Source organism: Ursus americanus, chromosome 14 (genome assembly GCF_024610735.1).
Source record: "Ursus americanus isolate L20-20 chromosome 14, mUrsAme1.1.p, whole genome shotgun sequence".
In the NCBI taxonomy this organism is placed as follows: Eukaryota; Metazoa; Chordata; class Mammalia; order Carnivora; family Ursidae; genus Ursus; species Ursus americanus.
Genome location: NC_142140.1, coordinates 61,884,199 through 61,905,217, shown reverse-complemented (window position 1 = coordinate 61,905,217; position 21,019 = coordinate 61,884,199). Strand labels below are relative to the sequence as shown.

The 21,019-nt window shown below is 62.3% G+C and overlaps 2 protein-coding genes across 9 annotated transcripts; both read right to left on the bottom strand.

Moving 5' to 3' along the window:
• Nucleotides 1-75: 75 nt before the first annotated feature.
• On the bottom strand, nucleotides 76-15,192 carry CAMTA2 (calmodulin binding transcription activator 2). Of its 8 annotated transcripts, none has more exons than XM_045804912.2 (23): nucleotides 15,082-15,192; nucleotides 13,703-13,797; nucleotides 13,413-13,516; nucleotides 12,211-12,278; nucleotides 11,993-12,128; nucleotides 11,371-11,457; nucleotides 10,998-11,151; nucleotides 10,595-10,729; nucleotides 9,175-10,118; nucleotides 8,476-8,602; nucleotides 7,139-7,273; nucleotides 5,386-5,501; nucleotides 4,648-4,832; nucleotides 4,258-4,336; nucleotides 3,926-4,148; nucleotides 3,527-3,831; nucleotides 2,422-2,618; nucleotides 2,016-2,199; nucleotides 1,802-1,873; nucleotides 1,671-1,691; nucleotides 1,318-1,505; nucleotides 934-1,008; nucleotides 76-826 (listed from the first exon to the last, which is right to left on the bottom strand). In XM_045804912.2, the coding sequence occupies exons 2-23, from the start codon at nucleotides 13,731-13,733 to the stop codon at nucleotides 763-765; spliced, it is 3,630 nt and encodes a 1,209-aa protein (XP_045660868.2). In that variant the 5' UTR covers nucleotides 13,734-13,797; nucleotides 15,082-15,192; the 3' UTR covers nucleotides 76-762. The 8 variants fall into 8 exon arrangements, with proteins under 8 accessions (XP_045660868.2, XP_045660861.2, XP_087723624.1 ...); XM_045804905.2 differs by lacking the exon at nucleotides 15,082-15,192 and adding an exon at nucleotides 14,504-14,894 and having other exon boundaries at nucleotides 11,371-11,442; XM_087867498.1 differs by lacking the exons at nucleotides 1,671-1,691; nucleotides 15,082-15,192 and adding an exon at nucleotides 14,504-14,893.
• Nucleotides 15,193-15,436: 244 nt separating this feature from the next.
• INCA1 (inhibitor of CDK, cyclin A1 interacting protein 1) lies at nucleotides 15,437-20,929 on the bottom strand. The gene is made up of 7 exons (XM_045804903.2): nucleotides 20,676-20,929; nucleotides 19,604-19,685; nucleotides 17,372-17,485; nucleotides 17,117-17,156; nucleotides 16,662-16,855; nucleotides 16,074-16,239; nucleotides 15,437-15,879 (listed from the first exon to the last, which is right to left on the bottom strand). The coding sequence occupies exons 2-7, from the start codon at nucleotides 19,678-19,680 to the stop codon at nucleotides 15,733-15,735; spliced, it is 738 nt and encodes a 245-aa protein (XP_045660859.1). The 5' UTR covers nucleotides 19,681-19,685; nucleotides 20,676-20,929; the 3' UTR covers nucleotides 15,437-15,732.
• Nucleotides 20,930-21,019: the final 90 nt, after the last annotated feature.

Below are 21,019 nucleotides of genomic sequence, written 5' to 3'. Positions count from 1 at the left end.
CTCTGCGCCTGCCCCGCCCGCCGCCGCCCGCGGCCCCGCCCGCCCGCCCCGCGCAGACAGAGGCCGGAGGCTGGCTGGTGCAGCGATGTTTAATGGCAACTCGTAGAAACCAAGCCCATGCACAAGTAGAAAGTGCTCGTGGAGCCGGCCGGGGGGCCCCCGCCGCGCCGTGCAGCCCTCCCCGCGGCGCCTTAAATAGATTCTTCACTATACTCTGTATGTTACAGTATGTACAGGCCCCCTCTCCTCGGGGGACGGGGGGACGGGGCGGACTCCGCGGCGCGCGCTCCCGCACAGCCCCTCCGGCCCCGGCACTGCGGGCCGCCGGCGGGCGACGGGGGAGGCGCGCCGCAGAGGGAGGGGACACACGCCAACATGCGGAGTCGGGTGGGGGCGCGGTCGGCCCTGCGACACGAGGGGCGCGCGGCGGAGGTGGGACCGAGGCGGATACATTCAGAGACGCGTCCAACAAATAAATAAGGCAAGTCAGGAAGGATCGAGGCGGGTGCAGGCAGAGAGGGAGCCGTGGAGAAGGGGCAGGCAGGGCTCCGGAGGTCACGGCGGAAGATGCAGGGAGGTGGGGTCGCGGGTTTGGGGGGCCGGAGGGGGGCCCGAAAGGGGGAGGCGCGACCCAGGGGGTTGAGGTGGGGTAGGGCGGAGGGGGACAGCTGCCGACAGGGGGCTCCCCTCCCCCGGAGAGCCCTCTCCCTGTTAAGACTGCCAGAAGCGGCCCCCAGGGCGGTGAGGAAGGCGGGGCGCAGGTCAGGTGGCCAGACCCGGCTGGGGGAGCCCTTCCAGCTCCTGGTTCTGCTTCAGTTCCCTCATCCTGCAGAGAGACGGGGAAAGAGTCAGGAGACCAGCAGATGAGGCCACAGGGACGGTGGGATGGGGGTGTGGAGGTGCCCAGGGGGACCCAGCCAGAGAAGGGAGCACCTGTGTCGGCAGCGCCGCAGGAATCTCATGATCTTCCGGGCTGCCTGGTCCTGCTTCTTGGTGAGAAAGGAGCCTCTGGTGGAAGAGGAAAGGATGAGGGGCTGTGGCACACCAGCGCCCTTGCCCTCAGCCCTGGGACCCAGCAGGTAGAGGCAGGTGCAGGATGCTGGGCCAGCCCCCGGGACCCAGCAGGGAGAGGCAGGGGCAGGATGCTGGGCCAGCCCCCGGGACCCAACAGGGAGAGGCAGGGGCAGGATGCTGGGCCAGCCCCCGGGGCCCAGCAGGGAGAGGCAGGGGCAGGATGCTGCTCTCAGCACCCCCCACCCACCCACCCACCCAGGAGGGAGGCAGGGACTGGGCACGGAGGGCTGCAGGTGGTCGTACTTGCTGCGGGTGGGCAGGCTGCCCGTGGGCCGGTGGGGAGGCCCGGGTCGGCGGCGGTAGGAGCGGTAGTGCTGCTGGATGAGCACAGCCGCCCGGCGGCTCTGCTGAAACCGCTTCTGTTCATAGTAGCTTCGGAACTTGCTCTGGATCAGGATGGCCGCCTGGGTCATCTTCTTATAGAGTGCAAACTGCAGACATGGGGGGGGGGGGGACAGGGGCTGAACTGGAGGGACAGAGACCTGAACCCCTGCGGGTCACCCCCAGGTTCAACTGGTGCAAGTCTTTAATCCACACGCTCACGGAAAGGCTGAATCATCACGGACAACCTCACACCCAGACCTCATGCCTAATACCTTAAGCGCAATCCAGGTCAGCTTGTGGAAAGAGAAGGGCAATTAGGGCTTCGGCAGCACTCTGGATGCTCGGGGCAGAGTGGGGGTAGGGGTGCGTGTGTGCGTGCACCTTCTAGAGTCCGGGCTCTCACCTGCTTGTACTTGCGGTAGCAGCGCTGGATCACAGCCGCGGCCACCTCCTGCTGCTCCTTCAGCCTCCGGCCCTGGGGCAAGAGAAGGAACTCAGCACCCAGGGGCCTGCCTGACGGACAGCTGACCTGTCCTTCGGTCTGCCGGGAGCCCATAATCTCCCCCGCAAGGCTGGGGCTGGTGTCATTCATGCCCGGGGACCCCCAGCGCTCTGACCTTGTACTTTCGGAAGGCCGTCTGGATGACGCGAGCTGCCTCGTACAGTTCCCGCTGCTCGTGATCCGACAGCGTCAGCAGGGCGAAGTCACTCTCCATCTTGCCACTGGCAGAGGCAGACAGAAACTCTGCCCAGGACGGTGCTGGAGGGACAGCCAGGCGCCCACGCTCAAAGGGCAGTTCGCTGTAGGGGAACAGGGAGAAGGGAGGTCACGGGGTATCTGAAATCCCTCCTCTTCTGCCCAGCGACAGAGCATGGAGAGGGACTTGGGAGCTCCCCAGACATTATCCTTTTCCCAAAGGCCCTGGGGCCCGAGCCGCAGTGAAGCTCTGGCTATGGGAAAGACTCCTTCCCTGCTCCCATCTGCCGTTGCCGTGTCTGGATGCTCTGTCCTGAGCTGGTCACCTGGGAGGGGCTGAGCTGGGGAAATGGTCCACGTTCTCCAGGTAGCTGGCCAGCCAGGACATGGTCTCACTGAGCCCCAGGGCCCCCGTCCGCTCCCTCATGGGCGCTCCGGCCTCGGGCAGGCCCACAAAGTCCTCTCGTTTAATCCGCTCTGGTGTGGCTTCGATGATTTGCTTGGCCAGTGAGATCATGTCCACCTGCACGAAGGAGAAGCTGCCAAGTCCCAAGCCGCCCCGACTGCCAGGTGTTCCCGCCCTGCCAGAGCTGTAGCCAGTGTGCGCTTCCTGTCCTGTCACTCCCCTCACCAGGCCCTGGGGCCTTGCGGATGGCCGTCCCTGCTCCCCACTCTCAGGTTCTTGCATGCACACCCCCTGGGCTCCCATGGGGGCGCACAGCCCTCTGTGTGGAGACACCGTGGAAAACAGGACAGAAGGACGGGCTCCAGACGGAGATTCAGGAACTGAGCGAATCGAGCACTTGCCCTTCCAGGGTGACTGCCCACTTGGGGCCTGCCCGCGGCCACCAACCAGAACGTCCTCCCCGCAGGATTGGCCAGGCCCGCACCCCCAGCGCCCTCAAGGCCCCCTCCACAACCCCCTGTGGACTGGCTTCGCCGGGGACGCCCGCAGTACTCTGCGCCTGCCACACGCAGTGCGGTACTCTGTGCTGTTCTCGAAGCTGTCTGGACTTGTGTGCTGCCCAGTGAGTCCGATGGCCTCTCTGAGGCAGGCTTGTCCCGGGTTTGAGCAGAGCAGTGCGCTGCTGTGCCCCGAGACTCCTCGTTGTTACCCTGTGCCGGCCTCCCTGCTGCTCACCCCCATCACTCTGCCTGGTGTCCCCGAGAACCCTGTGTTCACGGATCAGCGGGGAACCCCTACAACCTAGCTCCAGCTGAGGCTGCTCCCCAGGATTTTTAACCTCTGATGCCTCATGATTTCCGAGTCACCAGCTCTGACAGCAGCTAAGCAAAAGGCTCCCGTGCCCGTCCCCAAAACAAGGGTAACTGGCGCCTTCTTCCCAAACCGAAGCCAGACTGCTTCTGCCTCAGGGATGATCCGTGTCTGAGCCCCTGTCCCCCTCGCAGCTCCAGCCACGGGCGGCGTACCGGGATCACATCCACAGCCGGTGGGCTATCTGCTTCCTCCACAGCAGCCCCACCTTCTGGGGCTGGTGGGAGAGGAGGCGGTGAGGGGGCTGGCCCGTGGGGGTTGGCGGCTTCACAGTCCATGAGGAATAGGGGGGCCTCGGGGGCACCTGCGGAGAGCGGGCCTGGGACAATCTCCTCCACGGCCATCTCGGAGGCTGGCAGAGGCGCAGGTGGAGGGCTGCCGTCTGGGGCACTGGAGTAGGCCGACGTGACAGAGAAGGTGCCGTCCGACAGCTCCGAGGGTGAGGACACGCTGCTCAGCCCTGTGAGGTGAGGGGGAGGCCAGGGTAGCGGGGACCCTGGCCGTCCCTCCTCCTCCCACCCACAGCCTCCTCTTAGACTGGGGACGACCCTCACCAGTGTCGGGGCTGGAGGACGGTGGCGACAGGGCGAGTGGGGGTTCGGCTGAAGCCTCCTGTCTCTGCAGTTCCTCGAGGCAGCGGGCAAGGCGCACGTGACCCCGGGAGTGCGCCACAGACAGGGGCAGCCGGCCCAGAGAGTCGGGAATGCTCAGCGCCTGTCTGTTCCAGCGGAAGAGGAGCACAGCGGCTTCCAGGTGGCCCAGGGCACAGGCCCACATCTGCGAGACGGTGGGGAGCAGGAGGTGAGGCCTGGCGCCCCTCCCTGCATCCCTTACAGACCTCCCCAGGCAGCACGCCCAGCCCCCCGGCCGCCCCACGCGCGCTCACCAGAGGGGTGCAAGAGAAATGGTCCACGTTGAGCGGGTCCGCCTCTTGCTCTAAGTCCAAGCTCCCAGTGCCCACACTCCTGGAGGATGTGGGACAGGGACACCAGAGCCCCGTCAGGGTAAAGACAGGTAACACGGGAGCATCAGAATTGAAGGGGCTGGGGAGCATACTGTCTAGAAGCCCTAAGGTCAGTGGAGTGAGGCTCTCAAAGCGTGAGGAGCTTGGAAAATCAGCGTCACAAGTCGGGGGGTGTTAAAATTCCCCAACCGCAAGTCCTTTCCCAGCCCATCTTCCCACAGTGACCACAGCTCCCTCCTGGCAGGGCTCCAGGTCCTCTGGGCCCTCCTTAGTCCCCTGGCACTGGTGGCCCCTCCCCGAGGTCCTGCTCACCGCCACTGGCTCAGGGTCTCGATGAGGCGCGCGTAGCCCTGGGCGGCGGCCAGGTGCAGAAGGCTCATTCCCCGGAAGGGGCTTCCATGCGCCAGGCGTTCAGGACCCCTCCAGGTGGAGCGTGGGATCATGCTCTCTACCAAGACCACCACCCGTGCCTCAAAGCCGGGCCCCTGGCCTTCGTCCTGTGGAACAGACCCCCTCATGCAGGGACCTGAGCGTCTGGCCACCCCCATCTGTCCTCTCCCCACGCCTCCCCCTCCAGGTTCCCCCCACCCAGACCTCTGTGGACCGTCAGCGCTCCCAGCTCGGGCTCCTGGGCGTCCCCCACTCCCACGGCTCACTTCTCCCAGCTGCTCCAACAGCCGGACCTCACATGGCCTTGCCCGTGTGCGTCTTCAGATGGCTCCGCTCAGCACCATGCCCACAGGTGGCCCAGAGTCCTCTCCCCACCCACATCCTCAGAGACCCGGGCCCACGGGTGCCAGGCCCCCAGGCTCCCCATCCCCTCCCCCACCCTCGCCTTCACCCCCCACCCCCCACCCCTGCTTCAGATCAGAAATAGTCTGAAGCCTGTCATGCCAAGAGGGTGCCCAGAATAGCCACTCCTGCCTCAGGGTGACGTCAGGGAGGAGGAGGCTGGGGACAGGAGGGACGGGAGAGTCCCACAGCAGAGCCAAGTTCTCCAGGGAGACCCTCCACGGCTCCCCACCCAGACCTCCCTCCTCGCGGAGGTACCTGGATTGGAGGCGCGTCCGGACTGCGGCAGGGAGCCTGCCCGGCGGCTGCCATGTCAGCCATCCGCTTCTCCATCTGCTCCAGCCGCTCCAGAATGGACATTCGGAACTGGTTGTCTGAGGGGGAAGAGGTACGGGAGGCTGAGCGGCGGGCGGGCTCTGGGCGATGCCCCCAACATCACGACTGGACCTGGGCCGCCACCGGGGAGGTGAAGACGCAGCGTCCCACTCTTTCCTCTTTCCCAAAACAACACCCCTTGACCCCTCACTCTAAATACGGCCCACCCAGGACGCAGTCCTTAAACCAGGGCTTTTAACACTACCCCCCGACCTGGGAGCAGAATCTGGAACCAAAACCACGTCCTTCAAGACACAGACGTGGCAGGGATTCCAGCGTGCGGCCCCGAGCTGCCCCAGATCGCTCACACGGGCACTCACGCACGCACACGCACAGCTCTCTAGGTGAGCCCTCCGTCCTCTCTCTTTGCCCCAGACGCTACCTCTGTCCCCCATGCTGGGGCTGAAGGACCCAGGGCCCCTCCTCTCTGTTATCCACTGCCCAAAAGAGCTCAGGGGCTGTGATTTAAAAAGCACCACCCCCTCCTCCCGGCCCCCCGCAGCTGTCCACAAAGAGGATGGCGGGGCTGGAAGGTGACAAAGACGGATCGCGGTGTCCACTCCTCCTCTTCCTCCCCCCACCCTGTGCACAAGAATGCACACACACACACACCAAGCTCTCTCTGTCCCCTCCTGAGATCACACGAGGACAAGGAGGGGAGGCGGGCGGGGATCCGAGCCACGGGAAAACAGGCACGGAACAGGGTGGAGGTGGTGGGTGTCCCGCTTGAGACACCAGGACAGAGGGGCTCAGGGTCTAGAGCTGATGGTGGTGAGGGGGGCGGACAATGAGCAGAAGGAGCAAGAGGTGGAGGAGGCTAGAGAAGGGACAGGCGAGCGAGTGGGGAGGCATGCCTGACAAGCAACAGGAAGGAGAGGGGCAAGTGAAGACGCGGCTCGAGGCCCAGGGCAACCTCTGGCACCAGGAAGCATGGGGAGGGAGGAGGCACCCGGGGGAGGTGGGGCAGGGCTTTGGGAGGCCCCCCCCACGGTGAGACAGCAGGGGGCAAGCGCCCCTGAGGGAAAGCAGTCCCTCTATGGAGGAGGAGGGGACCCTGAGTCGGACGCAGGGGCCGCAGGGACAAGGAGCTCGGAGCCATGGGAGGGACCAGCAGGGAGGGAACACACACTTTTCGATTTAATACACATACGTGTGCGCATGTGTCTGTTTGTATAGGGAAGTGTGTCACAGTGTATTAAAGGCAAGTATCCCTGAGGAGTGATACGGTCAATTTTCTACTTTATGTTTCTCTGTTACTCCCAAATTTCTTACTGGAAACACCTATCCCCAAAAATAGAGGAAAAAACAGCAAGGAAATTGAAATATGGGCATCCGGACACACCCCGCGTACACCCCACGTACACCACTCCAGACCGTCCCTGCTCCCGACCCCTGGCCGTGCCTGCCTACATCCCACCTTTGGGACAGAGAGACAGGCCAAGAGCTGAGACAAAGACGGCGCCAAGATTTCTAGGGGAGAGGACGTGAAGGACAGTCGCTGCTGCCTTTAGACCTGACCCACAAAGCAAGAGCTGGGAAAGGGTGGAGAATCGGGGGTGGGGCAGCGGCCGCCTGAGTCCTGGGGGCTCTAGGAGCGCGTCCCACTCAAATGTTGGGCCCAACACAGGGAACTCACCGTCCAGTGACAACCAGTCGAGCTGAGTACTAGGCAGTGACAGGAACCGGCGGGCTCGATACTCAAAGAGCACAGAGGCGGAAAGGGGCCCCTCCCGCCCCGCCACCTGCAAAGACACCAGCCCCACTTCATGGGCTGGGGGGGGCAGGGTCAGCGACATGGGCTCTCTCCCCAGCTCCTCCTCTGCCCTCCCCCGCCACCCCGTGAGAGCCACACACGACCGTTTCACAGCTGGCTCCGCTGCGCCCTTGCTGGAGGCTGGGAGGCCCCTGGCTGACGTGGCTGTGCGGCCTCTTGGGGTGGGATTCCATTCATTCAAGAACTGAATACCTACTCCGGGCTGGGATTGCAGACCCTGCGGCCATGTTAGTCAGCACCCAGGCCCGGGAGCCAAGGCTTCGCAGATACCTCTGCTCGTGAAGCAGCCTGACCCCCCAGGTCCGGGTGCAGAGGTCACGGGCCTGTGACTGAGGTCAGGGAAGGAGAGGCAGCTGCTCACCAGCAGGGTACAGTGAGAGCTGTGTGCCAGGCTCTCCATGTCTATGGCCTCGGGGACGAAACCACCAGGCCCCGGTCCCCAGACTACAGGCTGACGAATCCCAGCACCCAGCTTCCCTGGTCTCCCCTGGCCTTTCGTGCACCACGGGACAGGCTGTCAGATGGGGCAGCACGTCTGTCACCCTGTCACTCTGGTGGTCCCTGCGGTCCCAGAGCAGCACTGACTGCTGGGTGCAGGGTAAGGAGCAGAGGCGGTGGCAGAAGGGCAGAAGTGAGCCTTGGCAATGACCTCTAGACCATGCTGTCCAACAGAGCTTGCTTCAGTGACGGAAACAGTCTGGATCTGCACCGTCCAGCAGGGTAGCACGAAGCCACATGTGACCACTGAACTCTCCACACATGCTTACTGTGAGAGAAGTGCTGAATCTTACATTTGGTTTCATTCTAATGAATTTCCACGGGCCCATGTGGCTAATGGCTACCTTACCGGACAGCCCAGGTCTAGGAGGCTATTTCCTTTAGTCCAAGACATGTTGGTCTCTCTTCTCATGCTCCCGAGAGCTCCCTGGATTGGAACCAGAGACTGACTTCAACCAGCCAGAGGGCCTGGATGGACAGTGGAGGCCCACTGGGTCAAATGCCTGAACTCCCAGGCAGGGAGGCCACAGGCCCGAGAAAGCAGACTTCTCCAAGGCCACCAGTCAGCTGAGGCCTAGACTGCTTACACCAGAGCCTAGACCTTCTGACACATACACGCAGACTCATCTGCACGTTGGGGGAACACAGGGCTCACCTGCCCGTGAGCCAGCCCCTCCCCTGACTGCTCCCCACCCCCATACCAGGACAGTAGCAGCGTAAGACTCCAGGCTGGACAAGCGAGGCTGGCACAGCGATGTGATCAAAGACACAGGAGTAGTGCTCGGCGGCCTCTGTCCAGGGACCTGTGATGAGCACCTTGACCCCACCCTGCAGAGACAAAGCCCAGAGTCATGCGACTGGAACTTGGTTGGGTGTTCATTCACTCATTCATTCATCATGAATTCAGACCCTGAGGGAGTATCTGCAGTACGGCAGGCCCTGTGCTAGATTCTGGGGTACAGGGCTGGGGCAGGACCCAGCGGGGTGAGGTCAGCTAGCCTGGCCCTCCTCCCAAAACTCCTGCCAGGAACAGGGAACTCACTGCTTCCCCAAAGCTACCAACTCGTGTGCAGACAGCTGTCAGGGGCCGAAGCCCTTGCCTTGGGCTCCCACTTTCCTCCCACCCAAGTTCCTCCTCTCGCTCTCTGGGGCAGCAGAGAGTGGAACTTCACTGCAGGAGACAGACCCTTGGCTGCCCCAAGTCTGCATCGAGGGCACCTGGGGGGCTCACGCAGAGAGGAAGGGGGGAGAGAGGCTACCTGGAGAGACGAGGGAAGCAGCTACTCTGCTCTGCCTACAGAGAGGGGTGGGACGAGAGCGAAGCCGCCACACAGACAGGAGAGAGCAGGTGGCAGCGCGGGGTGAGCAGCGTGGAGGAGGGGCTGGGGCCTGAGGCTCACCTCTGGGTAGGACCACTCTGGGGAGAAGTCTGTGATGGTGCTAAGAGCAGGAGAGAGCTGGGCGGTTGGGGCAGGGGCACCTGGAGCCTCGTCGCTGATGAGCTCTCCCATGAGGTCTGGGAATGATGCAAGACTGAAGGGCTCCAGTTCGCTGGCCCCAGCAGCTCCTCCAAACAAGGCCTCCCCTCTGCCTCCCCTGCCGGCCGGCTCCAGGGGCGCAGGGGAGGGTGGGGGCGAAGGAGGGGGCGAAGGTGCGGGCGGGGCGGCCCTCTGGGCCTTGAGCTCCTCGCCACTGCCATCGTCTTGGATGAAGAAGCGGTTTCCTCTTTTCCCACCTGCTCCTGGTGGAGGAGGGGGACCCCGAGCAGCGGCTTGGGGCTCCAGGGCAGCGGCGGGCTCCAGGGCAGGGCAGGGGATGTGGGCGGCCTCTGCCTCGGGGAAGTCTGGGCTTACCCCTTGCCCCCCTCCGTAGGTCTGGCCCCTCTGGGGGCTGTTGAGAAAACGATCCGGGTCAAAGGCAGGGCTGGGAGGAGCCGGCGGGGCAGAGGCCTCGGAGCCTACCACCACAGCCAAGCTCACGGAAGGCCGAGGATCAGCCTGGGGAGCCAGGTGCCTGGTGGGCGTCAAGCCCCCGGTACGCTGCTCCAGTCCCGCCAGGAGGAGGATTGCGGTGCCTCCTCTGGATGAACCCCCTCGAGAGGTGGGAGGGCTCGGTCTGATCTCTAGGGGTTCTGCAAAGCCGGAGGACGAGGAGGACGAGGAGGAAGAAGAGGACGGGGAAGTATGTGCCTTGGGGAGCTCCGGGGGAAGAGGGGCTATGAGCGGAGGGGGCTCAGGGGGGTGGGGGTGGGGGACAGAGGTCAGGGTTAAAGCTCGGGGCTCCACTTTGGGAGAGATGATGCGGTGTTTCGTGCTGCTGCATTTGTGGGTGAGGCTCCCGGAACCTGCAGTGGAAAGGGGTGGGAGGATCACTGTTTTCCCCCTTCCCTTACGGTCCCTTCCCAGCAGCTGCCACCAGCTTCCTGGCACTGGGCCCTGTAGGAGGGGTGTACTACCGGCCGTGGCCACTGGGAGGCAGGAGTGGTCCCCACCCCTGCCCTCGCCCCAATTAAACAGGACAGGAGCAGCGCCCCAGGTAGAGTAGCTGAGAGCAGATAAAGTCACACAACCAAAGGAGTACCAACTAGGAATAAAGCTAAGGCTCGGTGTAAATGGTCATGTTGGCGTGGCCCGGAGCCGCTAAGGACAGCACACAGATCAAGAGTCTGGGCCGGCGGGCGAGCACCCGGACGGGAAGGGCTCTGTTCATCTGGCCATCTTTCTGAGATATGCAAAACACATGCAAATCAGCATGCAAATCCCAGCAGGCCAGCCATGCAGAGGCCTGAGGAAGACAGCGCCGGGGTCCGGGGTCACTCACCGAGGCCCCCACTGCAGAGGCAGGCATGTGTCCGTGGCGCGGGCTTGGTCGGGTGGGTGTCCAGGATCTGCTGCACCAGCTGCTCCACAGAGAAGCCCTCTGTCCCGTTGCCACAGCTCCACCTGATGCCATGAACTGGAAGAGCGCTGGGGTCGGGGGGAGTCTGTGGGACCCCACGGGACAGCCCCCCGAGCACCTGGGATGCCCCACGACTTCTGGCCAGCAGCCTCAGAGCTCACAAACGTCCCTTCAACCCCTTCTCCTCAGAAACGCCAGGAATCCTGTGCCCCCTCGGGGAAGCACCCCCCTGGCTTGCAGGGAGCCACTCACCCCCCGCTGGTGGGTACAGAGCCCCCCCCACACCTCGGGAGGCCCATCTCCATGCCCCCTGGGAGTGCCTTACACATGGGCTTCAGCTGCCCCAGCAGCTCCTCCCGGGACCACTTCAGCCACTCTCGACGGTCGCTGCTGATGGAACAGAAGATGGGGCTGCAGCCCTTCCCGCAATCCTCCAGGGCGGGGACATTCAGGTAGTGCACAAGCACGATGTCAGGGTTCTGGGAGCACAGGGCACACACACAGTGCCGTGGGGTCCCCGCTCTCTTCCCAGGCAACCCCCACCCCCAGTCCTGGCGCCCTCCTCCCCCACCCCTCTCTCCTCTTCCCAGGCTCTTACTCCCACTCAGAACCCAGAGGTCCTTCCCTCCATCATCTCAGATCCCATCTCCCTCAAAGAGCCAGGAAGCCCCCAGCTGCTGGAGCCCTGCCGCCCTTACCTGGAGCAGCCAGTAGCAGCGCCGATGGAATGTGGGGACGATGGAAGAGTGAACGTAGCAGCCATAGAGACACTGCCAGGAGACAGGCTGGGGTGGGGGGAGGGCTAGTCTGCTCCCCAACTCTTCCTCTGTTCAGTCCCTTTGCAGGAATCCCAATCTTTCCACCAGTTCCTGTTCAGCCCTCGCCTACCCCCACCTACTCCCCATCCCAGCACCCCGCGCCACGGATGGCGTCAAGAGAAGGGAACGGTGGGGCTGGGGCCTTATAAGGCAGAGCAGACTGGGCATATGGGAGGGACCGTCTAGAGATCAGAGCACATCTGAGAAGAGAAGCAGTGATTCGGGGGAGGGAAACCCAGGCTCAGAGGTTCAGGACTTGGACCCCTGAGGGAAACGCAAGAGAAATGAGGGGAACGAGCCTGGGCGCCCTCTGGGGGAGCCTAAGTCCTGGAGAGCTGGGTCATGGAGGGACGTGGGAGGTGGCGCGTGGGCCAAGCCACCCACTGGCTGAGCCACGGGATTGAGAAGGGAAGCGTAGCCGGGAGGGCAGGAGGAGGTGGGCCGGAGCCCCGCCGAGGACGGAGGAGGGCGGCCGGGGCCCACGGCTGGACGCCCGCCTCACCTCCATGCCCTGGACCTTCAGCTTCATGTGGTCCTCTCGCGTGGTCTTCCCATCCTTCCGTTTCTTCCACAGGTAGCCGTCCTTCCGGTACTTCACTTTCTTGCGGTTGTAGAGGATGATGGAGCCGTTCTGAGGCCTAACGAGGGGAGGCCTGGCCTTGAGTCCTGCAGCGGGAACCCAGGAGCCCAGCCACTGCCCACCTTCACAAACCTGCTCACCTTGTCTTTGGGGCACAGGACAGCCACTCGTCATGCTTCTCAAAGGTGATCAAGTACGATGCGATCTCCTGTAGGACAAAGGGCATTCAGTTGGGGGTCCCTGCATAGAGTCTGGGGCTGGCCTCCCACTCTGCGGAGCCCCGGCAGCTAGTGGAGGCTCCCAGCAAGGACCACTGCCCCCCTGAGTCCCAGGCTCCATCTCAGACCCAAGTCTAATCTCTCCTTCCTTCCCTCTCAACCAGGGCCAAGTCTAAACTCTCCATCCTCCGTGGTTCGTGCTGCATATGATTTTACTTTCCAAATCCCATTTTTGTGCCACTTCCTGACTCAGAAAACCTCAATGGCTTGACACTGGCAGGAGGTCCAAATTCCTCTGCCTGACTCCAAGCTTCTCCCAGACCAGGGATAGGACCGCCGCCCGCTCCCACCATTTATCTGTATTCCACCTACCATTCCTGCCAGACCAGCCACTGACTCTTCTCTGAATATGCCCTGAGCCGTGAGCTCCTGAATGTTAGTGCCCCCGCGGGCCTGAAGCGCCATGCACTCATTTCTCTGAGCCTGGACATCCTAGTCATGCCACAGACCACATGCCTTCCCACATCTCCATGAAGCCCCGCTCCCTGCCCTCGCCCTTCCTGCAATTACAACCACCACACACGCATATGCTCTCTTGCTGACGATTCTCGCCTAACGAAACAATCAAGCCAATGACGATCGAGTGCCAGCTACACACACAGCATTGTGTGTGTGTGTGTGTGTGTGTGTGTGTGTGTGTATGTGTTGGGAGGGCGGGGGGGATGGAAGGTGTGTAACACGAGGACTGTGCCTCCAGAAGGAGCCATCATCAGTGGTTGTTAAAAGCAAAGGCTCCGGAGTTAAATAAACGACACAAGGTAGACCCGTCTCCTCTTCTATACACGGGGAGAAGTGTCTGCTCCACAGTGTCCTTAAAGGACGGAGTGAGGTAACCCCGAGCAGGTGCTCAGCAGAGCGCTCGGTCTGTAAGAAAGGGAGCCTGCTATCATTTTCACCCAGGTGCACAGGCCCAGGAGTGAGCGTCCACAGACAGATGCAGGTCTTTACACCTCCTCTGTGACCCCCAAAGAGCTTAGAGCAGTCCTCTGCACTGGGGAAGACCCCCACTCAGCTCCCTCCAGCCCACCTTGCTGGGCCCTACCCCCCAAGGCTCCCTGGAAAACCTCATTTGTGTTCCAGCGAAGCCGCTCTGGAGGCAGCAACGGACAGCGAGGAAGACACTCCAGCAGCTTCTTGGGGAGAAAGATCTTCAGGTGGTGGTTGTTCTCTAGAGGGGACCGGAAGGGAGGGCTCAGTGTGCTTACTCTGACACCTCCAACAACCCAGGGCAAAGGGGCTGAACCCAAAGCACTGGGGGGGACTGGAACCATGACATGGACAGCGGGGATCCAAGAATTCGAGGGTCACTGCAGCGGGAAGAAAGAAGGGCTGGGAACCTGGACAGTGAACTCACCGGCAACCTCGGTGGTGTCCTTGGTATTCATGGTGAGGGCTCCAGGGGGCAAGGTCACCCCCGGCCTGAGGGGCCGGGGGGAGGGGGAGTCTGTGCTAGGAAGGGAGAGAACAAGGTCATGGCAGAAGCCCTCCCACACTGACCCAGGATGAGGAGGACGGGATGGGAGAGGGGTGCAGAACTGGGTTTTGATATCCAGGAAAGATGAGGGGGCAGGGGGAAGAGGCCAGACTGAGATGTGAGGAGAGCTGGGCATGGAGGAGAGGGAGACTCCAGACGCGGCGCCAGGAGCCAGCACGAGTGGGGAGACACCACGGACATGGTCATCAGGAAGAGACCAGTGGGGTGGGGGAGGGGGAAGGCTGGCGAGGCTGCGAGTCCCAGGCTCTACAGCAGGAGCTCTTCTGAGGCTGGGAGCTACCGTGGGGTCGGGGCCTGGGGGCTGGCACTCCGGGCACCTGGTCCTTGGAGGACTGTTCGGCAAATGGGAGCCTGGATGCTGGGGGGAGGGCAGGAGATCTAAGTCCGCTGGAGAGCTGGGCCTTACAAGACACACCCTGGGTTCCTTCTCGATTTGATATTTGCAAGGGGAAGGGCAGATCTGATGACTGCTCGTAACCTCCTCCCTCTCCTCCACGTTGGTCAGGGCCAGCTCGGATCTGGGCCAGGTACCCAGGCCCTGGCTTCCCACCCTCAGGACAACCCATCCTCCACTCCGAAGCTCACGGCCCTCCCCACCCCTCCCCCACCAGCGCTCTCCCCAAACGCCTCCGCTTCCCCTGTCCTCCAGGCCCACCGTACCCCATCTACCACTCTGGCTCCAGCCTGAGCCCCCACCCTCCCGAGGGAACAGATGGAAGCCGGAGGATGCTCTCTGCGCGGGCTCCAGGCGGCGGGCTCCGCCAGGTGTCCGGGGTGGAGAGGGGAGGAGGCCCGTCCGCGCTGGCCGTGTGCAGGGCAGCTGGGTCGGGGTAAGGACTCCGCCCCAGGGCGCAGGTGCGCAGTCCCGGACCGGCAGCCTGCCAGGGTGCGGAGCGGCCCGGGGCGGGGGTCCCCGGAGAAGCCCCGACGTGGGAGGGTCCGCCGCCCGCCAGCACGCAGGGGCGCTCCGGAGACGCCACGGGACAGAGCCCGAGGGCGCGCGGCGGCGAGGGTCGGGCCGGGGCGCGGGGTCCCCCAGAGGTGCCGGCGCCGCAGGTCCGCCGCTGGGCCCTGCGTGTTGCGGCGCCCCCTGGCGCGGGGGAGGAGGACGGGAGCCGGCGTGGGGGCGAGCCGGGAGGAGGGGCGGGGGTCCCCGCGCCGCGCGCCCGCGGCCCGGCCCCGGAGCGGCGCCCCCTGGCGCGGGGGCGGAGAGGCGGGCAAGACGCCCCGGCTCTTACCTCCCGGGGTCCCGCGGGTGACGGCGGCAGCGGCCATTCTACCCCACACCGACCCCCCCCCGGCGCCCGCTGACAGCGGCGTCCGACGTCACTGCGCACGGGGCGGGGCTTCCCCGTTAAGGGGATGGGGGGCGGCCGGGCCGCCCTGGGCGGCGGCCGCGGGGCGGGGGGCGCGGGGCGGGGCGGGACAGCCGCGCCGCGGGCAGGCTTCCGGGGTCCCGGAGGGGCCGGGGACCCTGGGGCTCGGCGGGACCTAGGCCGACTTCACTTTGGCTGGTTCTTGCAGGAGGGGACGGCGCCCTCCCTCCCCACGAGCCTCTCCATCGCTGCTCCCCGGGCAGAAAGACACTCTGGGCACGACTTGCTTGCTTTTTAATGCCAGAACAGAGGAGGGAGCGCAGTGCCCGGGATCGGGCCTGGGGAGGGGGCAGTCCGCCTTGGGGAGCCCCGCGAGGGGCGGGTTGACCAGGGAAGCCAAGGGGGCTGTTAGCGCCCCGTGCTGGGGGTGGGGGCAGCTGGGAGAGGCTAAGGAAAGGGAAACGCCTCGCTGTCACAGTCGAGGAGGCTCTAGGGCCGCCAGCAAGCCTGGGGCCCGTGAGGCGGGGGTGGGGGTGGGGGTCATCTGGGACATCTGGGGCCTGAGGTCCGTCCTCACTCCTCAGACTGCACCTGCATCCCCCAGGGCTTGCAGAGGAGCTTCCTGCTGGCTGTGGCAGCGCTGTAGGAGGCCAGGGAGCCCAGCCGCCTGGGGAGGCAAGACCCCCCCTGGCCCAGGGGGCTCCAGGGAGACCAGAGCAGCTGTAAGGATGAGAAGAGCAGGAAAGGCGGTCTCTCCAGGTTTCCTAGCCCCCAAGCCCAGGCACCCCTGCCTCTCTGTTTTGTTTTTCTCCAGGCCAGCCACCCAACCTGGGGCTCTGGGCTTCCGCTGTCCCACCACGCAAGACCAGGCACCCCCGCACCCTCCTCCATCCCACCAGGTTCCTCCACCAGACCTGGGGCTGGCCACTGGTGAGAGGGTGGCCGTCTTCCTGTAGATAGGCAGCCCTCTCCTCTTCCAGACCCCGGTATTCGGTGGCGCTGGGGACTCTACGGCGGTCATCAGCTAGCGCCAGGGGCTCAGATGCGGCCCCAGAGCAGCCCCACTGGGCCTTCTTCTGTCTGTAGGGTCGTGAGGCCTAGGAACTCGGAGCCTGGAGGCCAGGCTTCCTATCGCTCCACTCTTCACCTCTCTGCCCTGAAATACTTCCTACTGGGACCCAGGGGTGTTATCACTGGACTTCCAACCCTCCACCCTCAGCTTCCTGCTCCCCTCAGATTGGAGCACCCTCATTCTGGGGACTCAGAGGTGACCTGTGGCTGCCTACTACCCTCCGGTTCTATGGACCTGTCAGGACCTTTCCTGTCTTCGGTGGCCCGTTTCCACTCCTTGCGGCCCCTGTGGTTCATCCTCCACCCCCAGTTCCCTCCCAGTCCCCATACAGCCTCCAGTTCCTCCAAAGCTCTCAACCCCTTCCTTAGTTCAAACCCTCCTGCCCCCAAACCCTGCTTGGCTCCCAGAGCCCAGATGTCTCTCTCCTTACTCATTGATGAGTCTCTGTCGCCTCCTCAGATCCTCCAGGTGATAAGTGACTGCCCTCACCCGGGCTGGGATGCCCCCAGGTCCCTGCTGCATTCCTGCCAAATGCGGCCTCCTTCTCTTTCTTCTGCAAAGCACCTCCGGTGGTGGGAGCCCCTCAGGGGGGTACAGGCCAGGCTGGGAGCATCCAGTGGCTCTCTGTGCCCAAGAATGGGGGCTAAGGGGCCAGAGGGCAGAACTGGGCCTCCCAAGGGAGGGCTTGGACTGAAACAGGGAGTCAGGGGTCTCGGGAAGCCCAGGTGGTGGAAACAGGGTGACGGATGCAAAGAAAGGAGGGCATGGTCCGTGCACTGGTTGGGGGACAGTGGAGGGAAGAGGTGATAAAGGTCAGCTGAGGATAGGATGGCAGTGGGTACGATTTTAACCGAGAAGTGCTGAAGGACACAACGTTCGTCATACCAGCAGGGGTGGGGTGTACTGTTCTTCCGTCCAGGTGGGGCTGTAAAGCACACAAGGGGGGCTACTTGCAGAGGACACCCCCATCCCTATTGCTTCTCTGACCGCCTCTCCCAACCACCTGTCCGTCTGGCAGTAGGAGCTACAGTGTCCGTCGGCCAGTGGGCCATTGGTCCCCAGACGAGGGCTTATTGCTATAAGGCTTAGTGTAAAACTGTACAGCCTTATTTCCCCCGCCTTTTCTCTGTGTCTACCCACCTGGGCCCTTGGCTAAGGTTGTCCCAGAAGAGGTCTCCGTATCGCTGGGGCATCAGTCCGAGGCTCTGGGAAGGCAAGCCAGGGGGTGCAGATCGGCGGACCACCCTGGAACACCTGAGAAGAGGACAAGGGAGGCTCAGGACTGGCTCACCCCTCACAGCGCCCGCTCACTCCACAGATTCAAGGGTCCCGTCTCTCCTTGCGACCGTATGGCTGCCCGGGACCCTCCAGCCACGTGCTCTCTTAGCCATTTCAGCTGAGGAGGTGGTGAGATTTCTGATTTGCTGGGGTGAGGGTAGAGACTAGCAGTTGTTTGAGCTGCAGATCTCGCCAAATCTCCCACGTCTGAGCCCTGCGACCAGAGACCATCGCATTCAGCTGTTAAAGAGGAAGGCCCCAGTGACTCCGCCAATGTGACAGGCAGGTTCTGTCCGGTCAATGCAAGGACCCAGCAGCGCAGGGTCTTCACTCTTCACTCCTGCTTTGTCTCCCCTAACTCAAAGAAACTACTATCGTAGGTAGCAAGGGGTGTGCAGAGCTGTTTGAGACAGGGCTCAATACTTCCAAAGTCCCCAGACTGGATGCCAACTGGTCTCCTGCTCCCCAGGGGAGTGTCCTAGGTCTTGGCCTGGGCCCTCTCTCTTCTCATCTCCATCTCTCCTTATGCGATCTCTCCCAGCCCTGTGACTTTAAATACTACCAACGTGCTAAGGACTCCCAAATCCATATCCTCCCCTGGACTCCAGACTTGGAGTCCACATCTCCTCCCCAGCCTTCCCCACCTCACGGGAAGGCCCCTCAAATGCCCAATTGCTAGAGACCACAAACCTGGTGTGCCTCACTTTCCCTCAACTGCCATATCCAGTCCATCAGCAAGTCGTCTCAGTTCTACATCTAAAATATACCCAGATTATTTAAAATAAAAAAATCAAAAAATAAAGTTTCACTTAAATTTAAAAAAGGGGGGGATGCACTTGGCTGGCTCAGTAGGTAGAGCACGAGACGCTCGATCTCAGGGTCGTGCATTCAAGCCCCACATTGGGCGGCGTAGAGCCCACTTAGAGTAAAAAAAATAAAATTTTAAAAAAGTTGCATTTAAATTTTAAAAAGATAAAAAATAAAATAAAATAAAATAAAATAAAATACATCCGATTTGACCACTCCTCACTCTTTCCACTTCCACCGCCACTATTCCGGCTCATGTGCCCAGACTGTTACTGCGATGGGCTCCTCCCGCCCTCCCTGCTTCCATCCTAACCCCCCAATCATCTCTTCAGCCCGGAGCTGTGTGAGTAACCGTTTAAAACATGGTCGTGTGAAATGACAGACAGGTTGAGATTTACTTCAAAATAATCTGAGTAGGAGGAGGCTGGACGGTCATATAGATGAAATGATCATCCCTAGAACAATAATTTTTGAAGCTGCCAGAAAGGGTACACTGGTTTCATGATGAGTATTTCTCTACTTCAGTATTTGTCGACATTTTTCACAATAAAGAAATCGGGGAGAAAGAAAACAGACTCCTCATGTCATTTCCCTGCTGAAAACCTCCCACTGATTTCCACTCTCCTTAGGATAAAGTCCAGACCCTTTTCAGTGGCTTGTAAGGTCCTGTATGAGCTGGCCTCTGCCTGACTGTCCGACTTTACACTCTGCCTCTCCCTTGATGGCGAAGTTTCAGTTTCACTGGCCTGCTTCCTGGTCCTACAAGATACCAAGCTTATTTCTTTCTTGGGGCTTTTTTTTTTTTTTTTTTTTCCCCTACGATTCCCTTGCCCCCCGACCTGGGCTATTATCAGACTGGCTGCCTCTCACCTTTCAGATCTCAATTCAAACTCACCTCCCCCGAATAGTCTTCCACAATCACCTTATCTAAACTTGAGCGTCTAGGACATTTTGTTTTCCATTATATTACACTCCTATTTTTCTTTTTCATGATACTTCTCACTAATTGAAATTATATTTATGTTTGGACATTCTGTCTCCTCTCTCCAGAAGGTAAGCTCTGTCTTCCTATCCCTTATCTCTCTAATCGTTGAATCCGTGGTGCTGAATCTAGTGTCTAGAACATTGTAGTTCTAGACAAAAACTATGTGGAACAAATTAATGAATCATTGATCCCCTGAGACCAGGCATTGAGCCTCTCGTTCCTTGTTTGCTACTCCTGTTGGGGAAGAAGCCAGGCGTGCAATCTTCCCTCCATCCCATCCCCACTGGGTGGGGAGGACTCACTTGGCAAAGGGGATGAGGTTGCCTCCATCTTCCTGCACGACTGGACTGGGCTGGGTGGCTGGACTGAGTCTCCTCATTGGTGCTGGGAGGATAATGGAAAATGAATCATTCACTCATGTCACGGCTGTAGGGATGAGACCAGCCGAAAGATCTAGAGATTGGCAAGAGGGTTTGTGGTTCGGGAAAAAGGAAGGAGAGCTTAAGGGGTATTTCTAGTGCTGAGCACCTTTGTGAGCTGAACACACACATGGTTTAAAGACAGTGAGCATAGGGAATGTGGACGTTCAAAGATAAATAAGGAAATTAATTTTTTGGAGCCAAACGTACAGAGTAAGTGAGACCTACTGATGGCAACATGGGATGATGGAAGGACAGGTGGAGACTAGCTGGGGCAGAGGCGTTTGGGGGTCGTTGGTACCGAATCGGTGGTTGGGGGCAGTTAGACAACTGAGGGTTGGTGAGTAAATCAGGTATGACTTCATGAAAGTCACGTGGGCACAGGGCAGAGTGGTCCACTGGCGCCAAGGACGGAGGGAAGGAGGGGGCAGTCGGGACTGCCTACAGGTAAAGGTGAGCAGGCAGGTGAGCTGCACCTGCCTCAGCGGCGGCAGGAGATGACCAGCGAGCCGGGTGGGCCGGGCAGAAAGAGCAAGTGAGGATGCTAGAGAAGGGGTCTGAGCGGGGTGCCCCAGGCCCAAGGTGGGGGGCGAGCTCGAGGGGTCTAAGCGGGCGCGCCGCTCTCCTGGGCGGGGTGCAGCTGAAGGCGGGGCTGCACTCAACAGCGGGCGGGGAGGTGGCCCAGGGCGGGGCGGGGGGCCCCTGAGCCTCCCGGGGCGGGGCGGGGGCCACGTGCAGGTGCGCCGGGCCGGGGGGGGGGGGTCAGAGGGAGCGGAGGCCTGAGGGCGTAACCCGGCGAGGCAGAGGCCCGGCCTGTGTGGGGAGGGGAGGCCGGGCCCGAGACGGCACCGGGCTGAGGCGGCGGCCGGCCTTCCGGGCTTGCGCCACCTGCGGGCCGGGCAGGGGAGCGGGCAGGGGACGGGACAGCGCCGCTGCCCGCGCTCGGCCCCGGCACCTGAGGCGGCGGCGCGGCGGGTTCTAGAACGCCAGGCCGGGCGCGGAGCAGAGAGGTGATGACGGGAGCACAGGGGCGGAGTCGGCGCGCGGCGCACCCGGGGGCGGGGCCTGGGCGGGGCTACCCCTGGGCGGGGCGCGACGGGCGGCTCCGCCCCTGGGCGCGCCTCCGACGGCGGCGACGTGCGCGGGTCCGGGGCCTGGGTCCCCTCCAGGGCCCGCCCCTCTACCCCCCTCAAACCCTCCAACCCCCCTCCACCCCCCTCCGCCCCGGCCCGGCTCCTCGGGCGCCGTAACCCTCCCGCTAGCCAGCGTCCAGCGCGCCTTTCTGCGCCCGTAGCTCGG

What these genes read in the sequence shown, in the direction of transcription:
- CAMTA2 (XM_045804905.2), bottom strand. An exon ending in GAGACCCTGAGCCAGTGGCG is followed by an intron (nt 4,337 to 4,647) that starts GTGAGCAGGACC and finishes CACATCCTCCAG; the next exon opens with GAGTGTGGGCACTGGGAGCT. An exon ending in TGACCTGGATTGCGCTTAAG is followed by an intron (nt 1,506 to 1,670) that starts GTATTAGGCATG and finishes CCATGTCTGCAG; the next exon opens with TTTGCACTCTATAAGAAGAT.
- INCA1 (XM_045804903.2), bottom strand. Translation starts at nt 19,680, where the DNA reads ATGAGGAGACTCAGTCCAGCCACCCAGCCCAGTCCAGTCGTGCAGGAA. An exon ending in AACCTCATCCCCTTTGCCAA is followed by an intron (nt 17,486 to 19,603) that starts GTGAGTCCTCCC and finishes TCCTCTTCTCAG; the next exon opens with GTGTTCCAGGGTGGTCCGCC. An exon ending in AGTACACCCCACCCCTGCTG is followed by an intron (nt 16,856 to 17,116) that starts GTATGACGAACG and finishes TCTTGGGCACAG; the next exon opens with AGAGCCACTGGATGCTCCCA.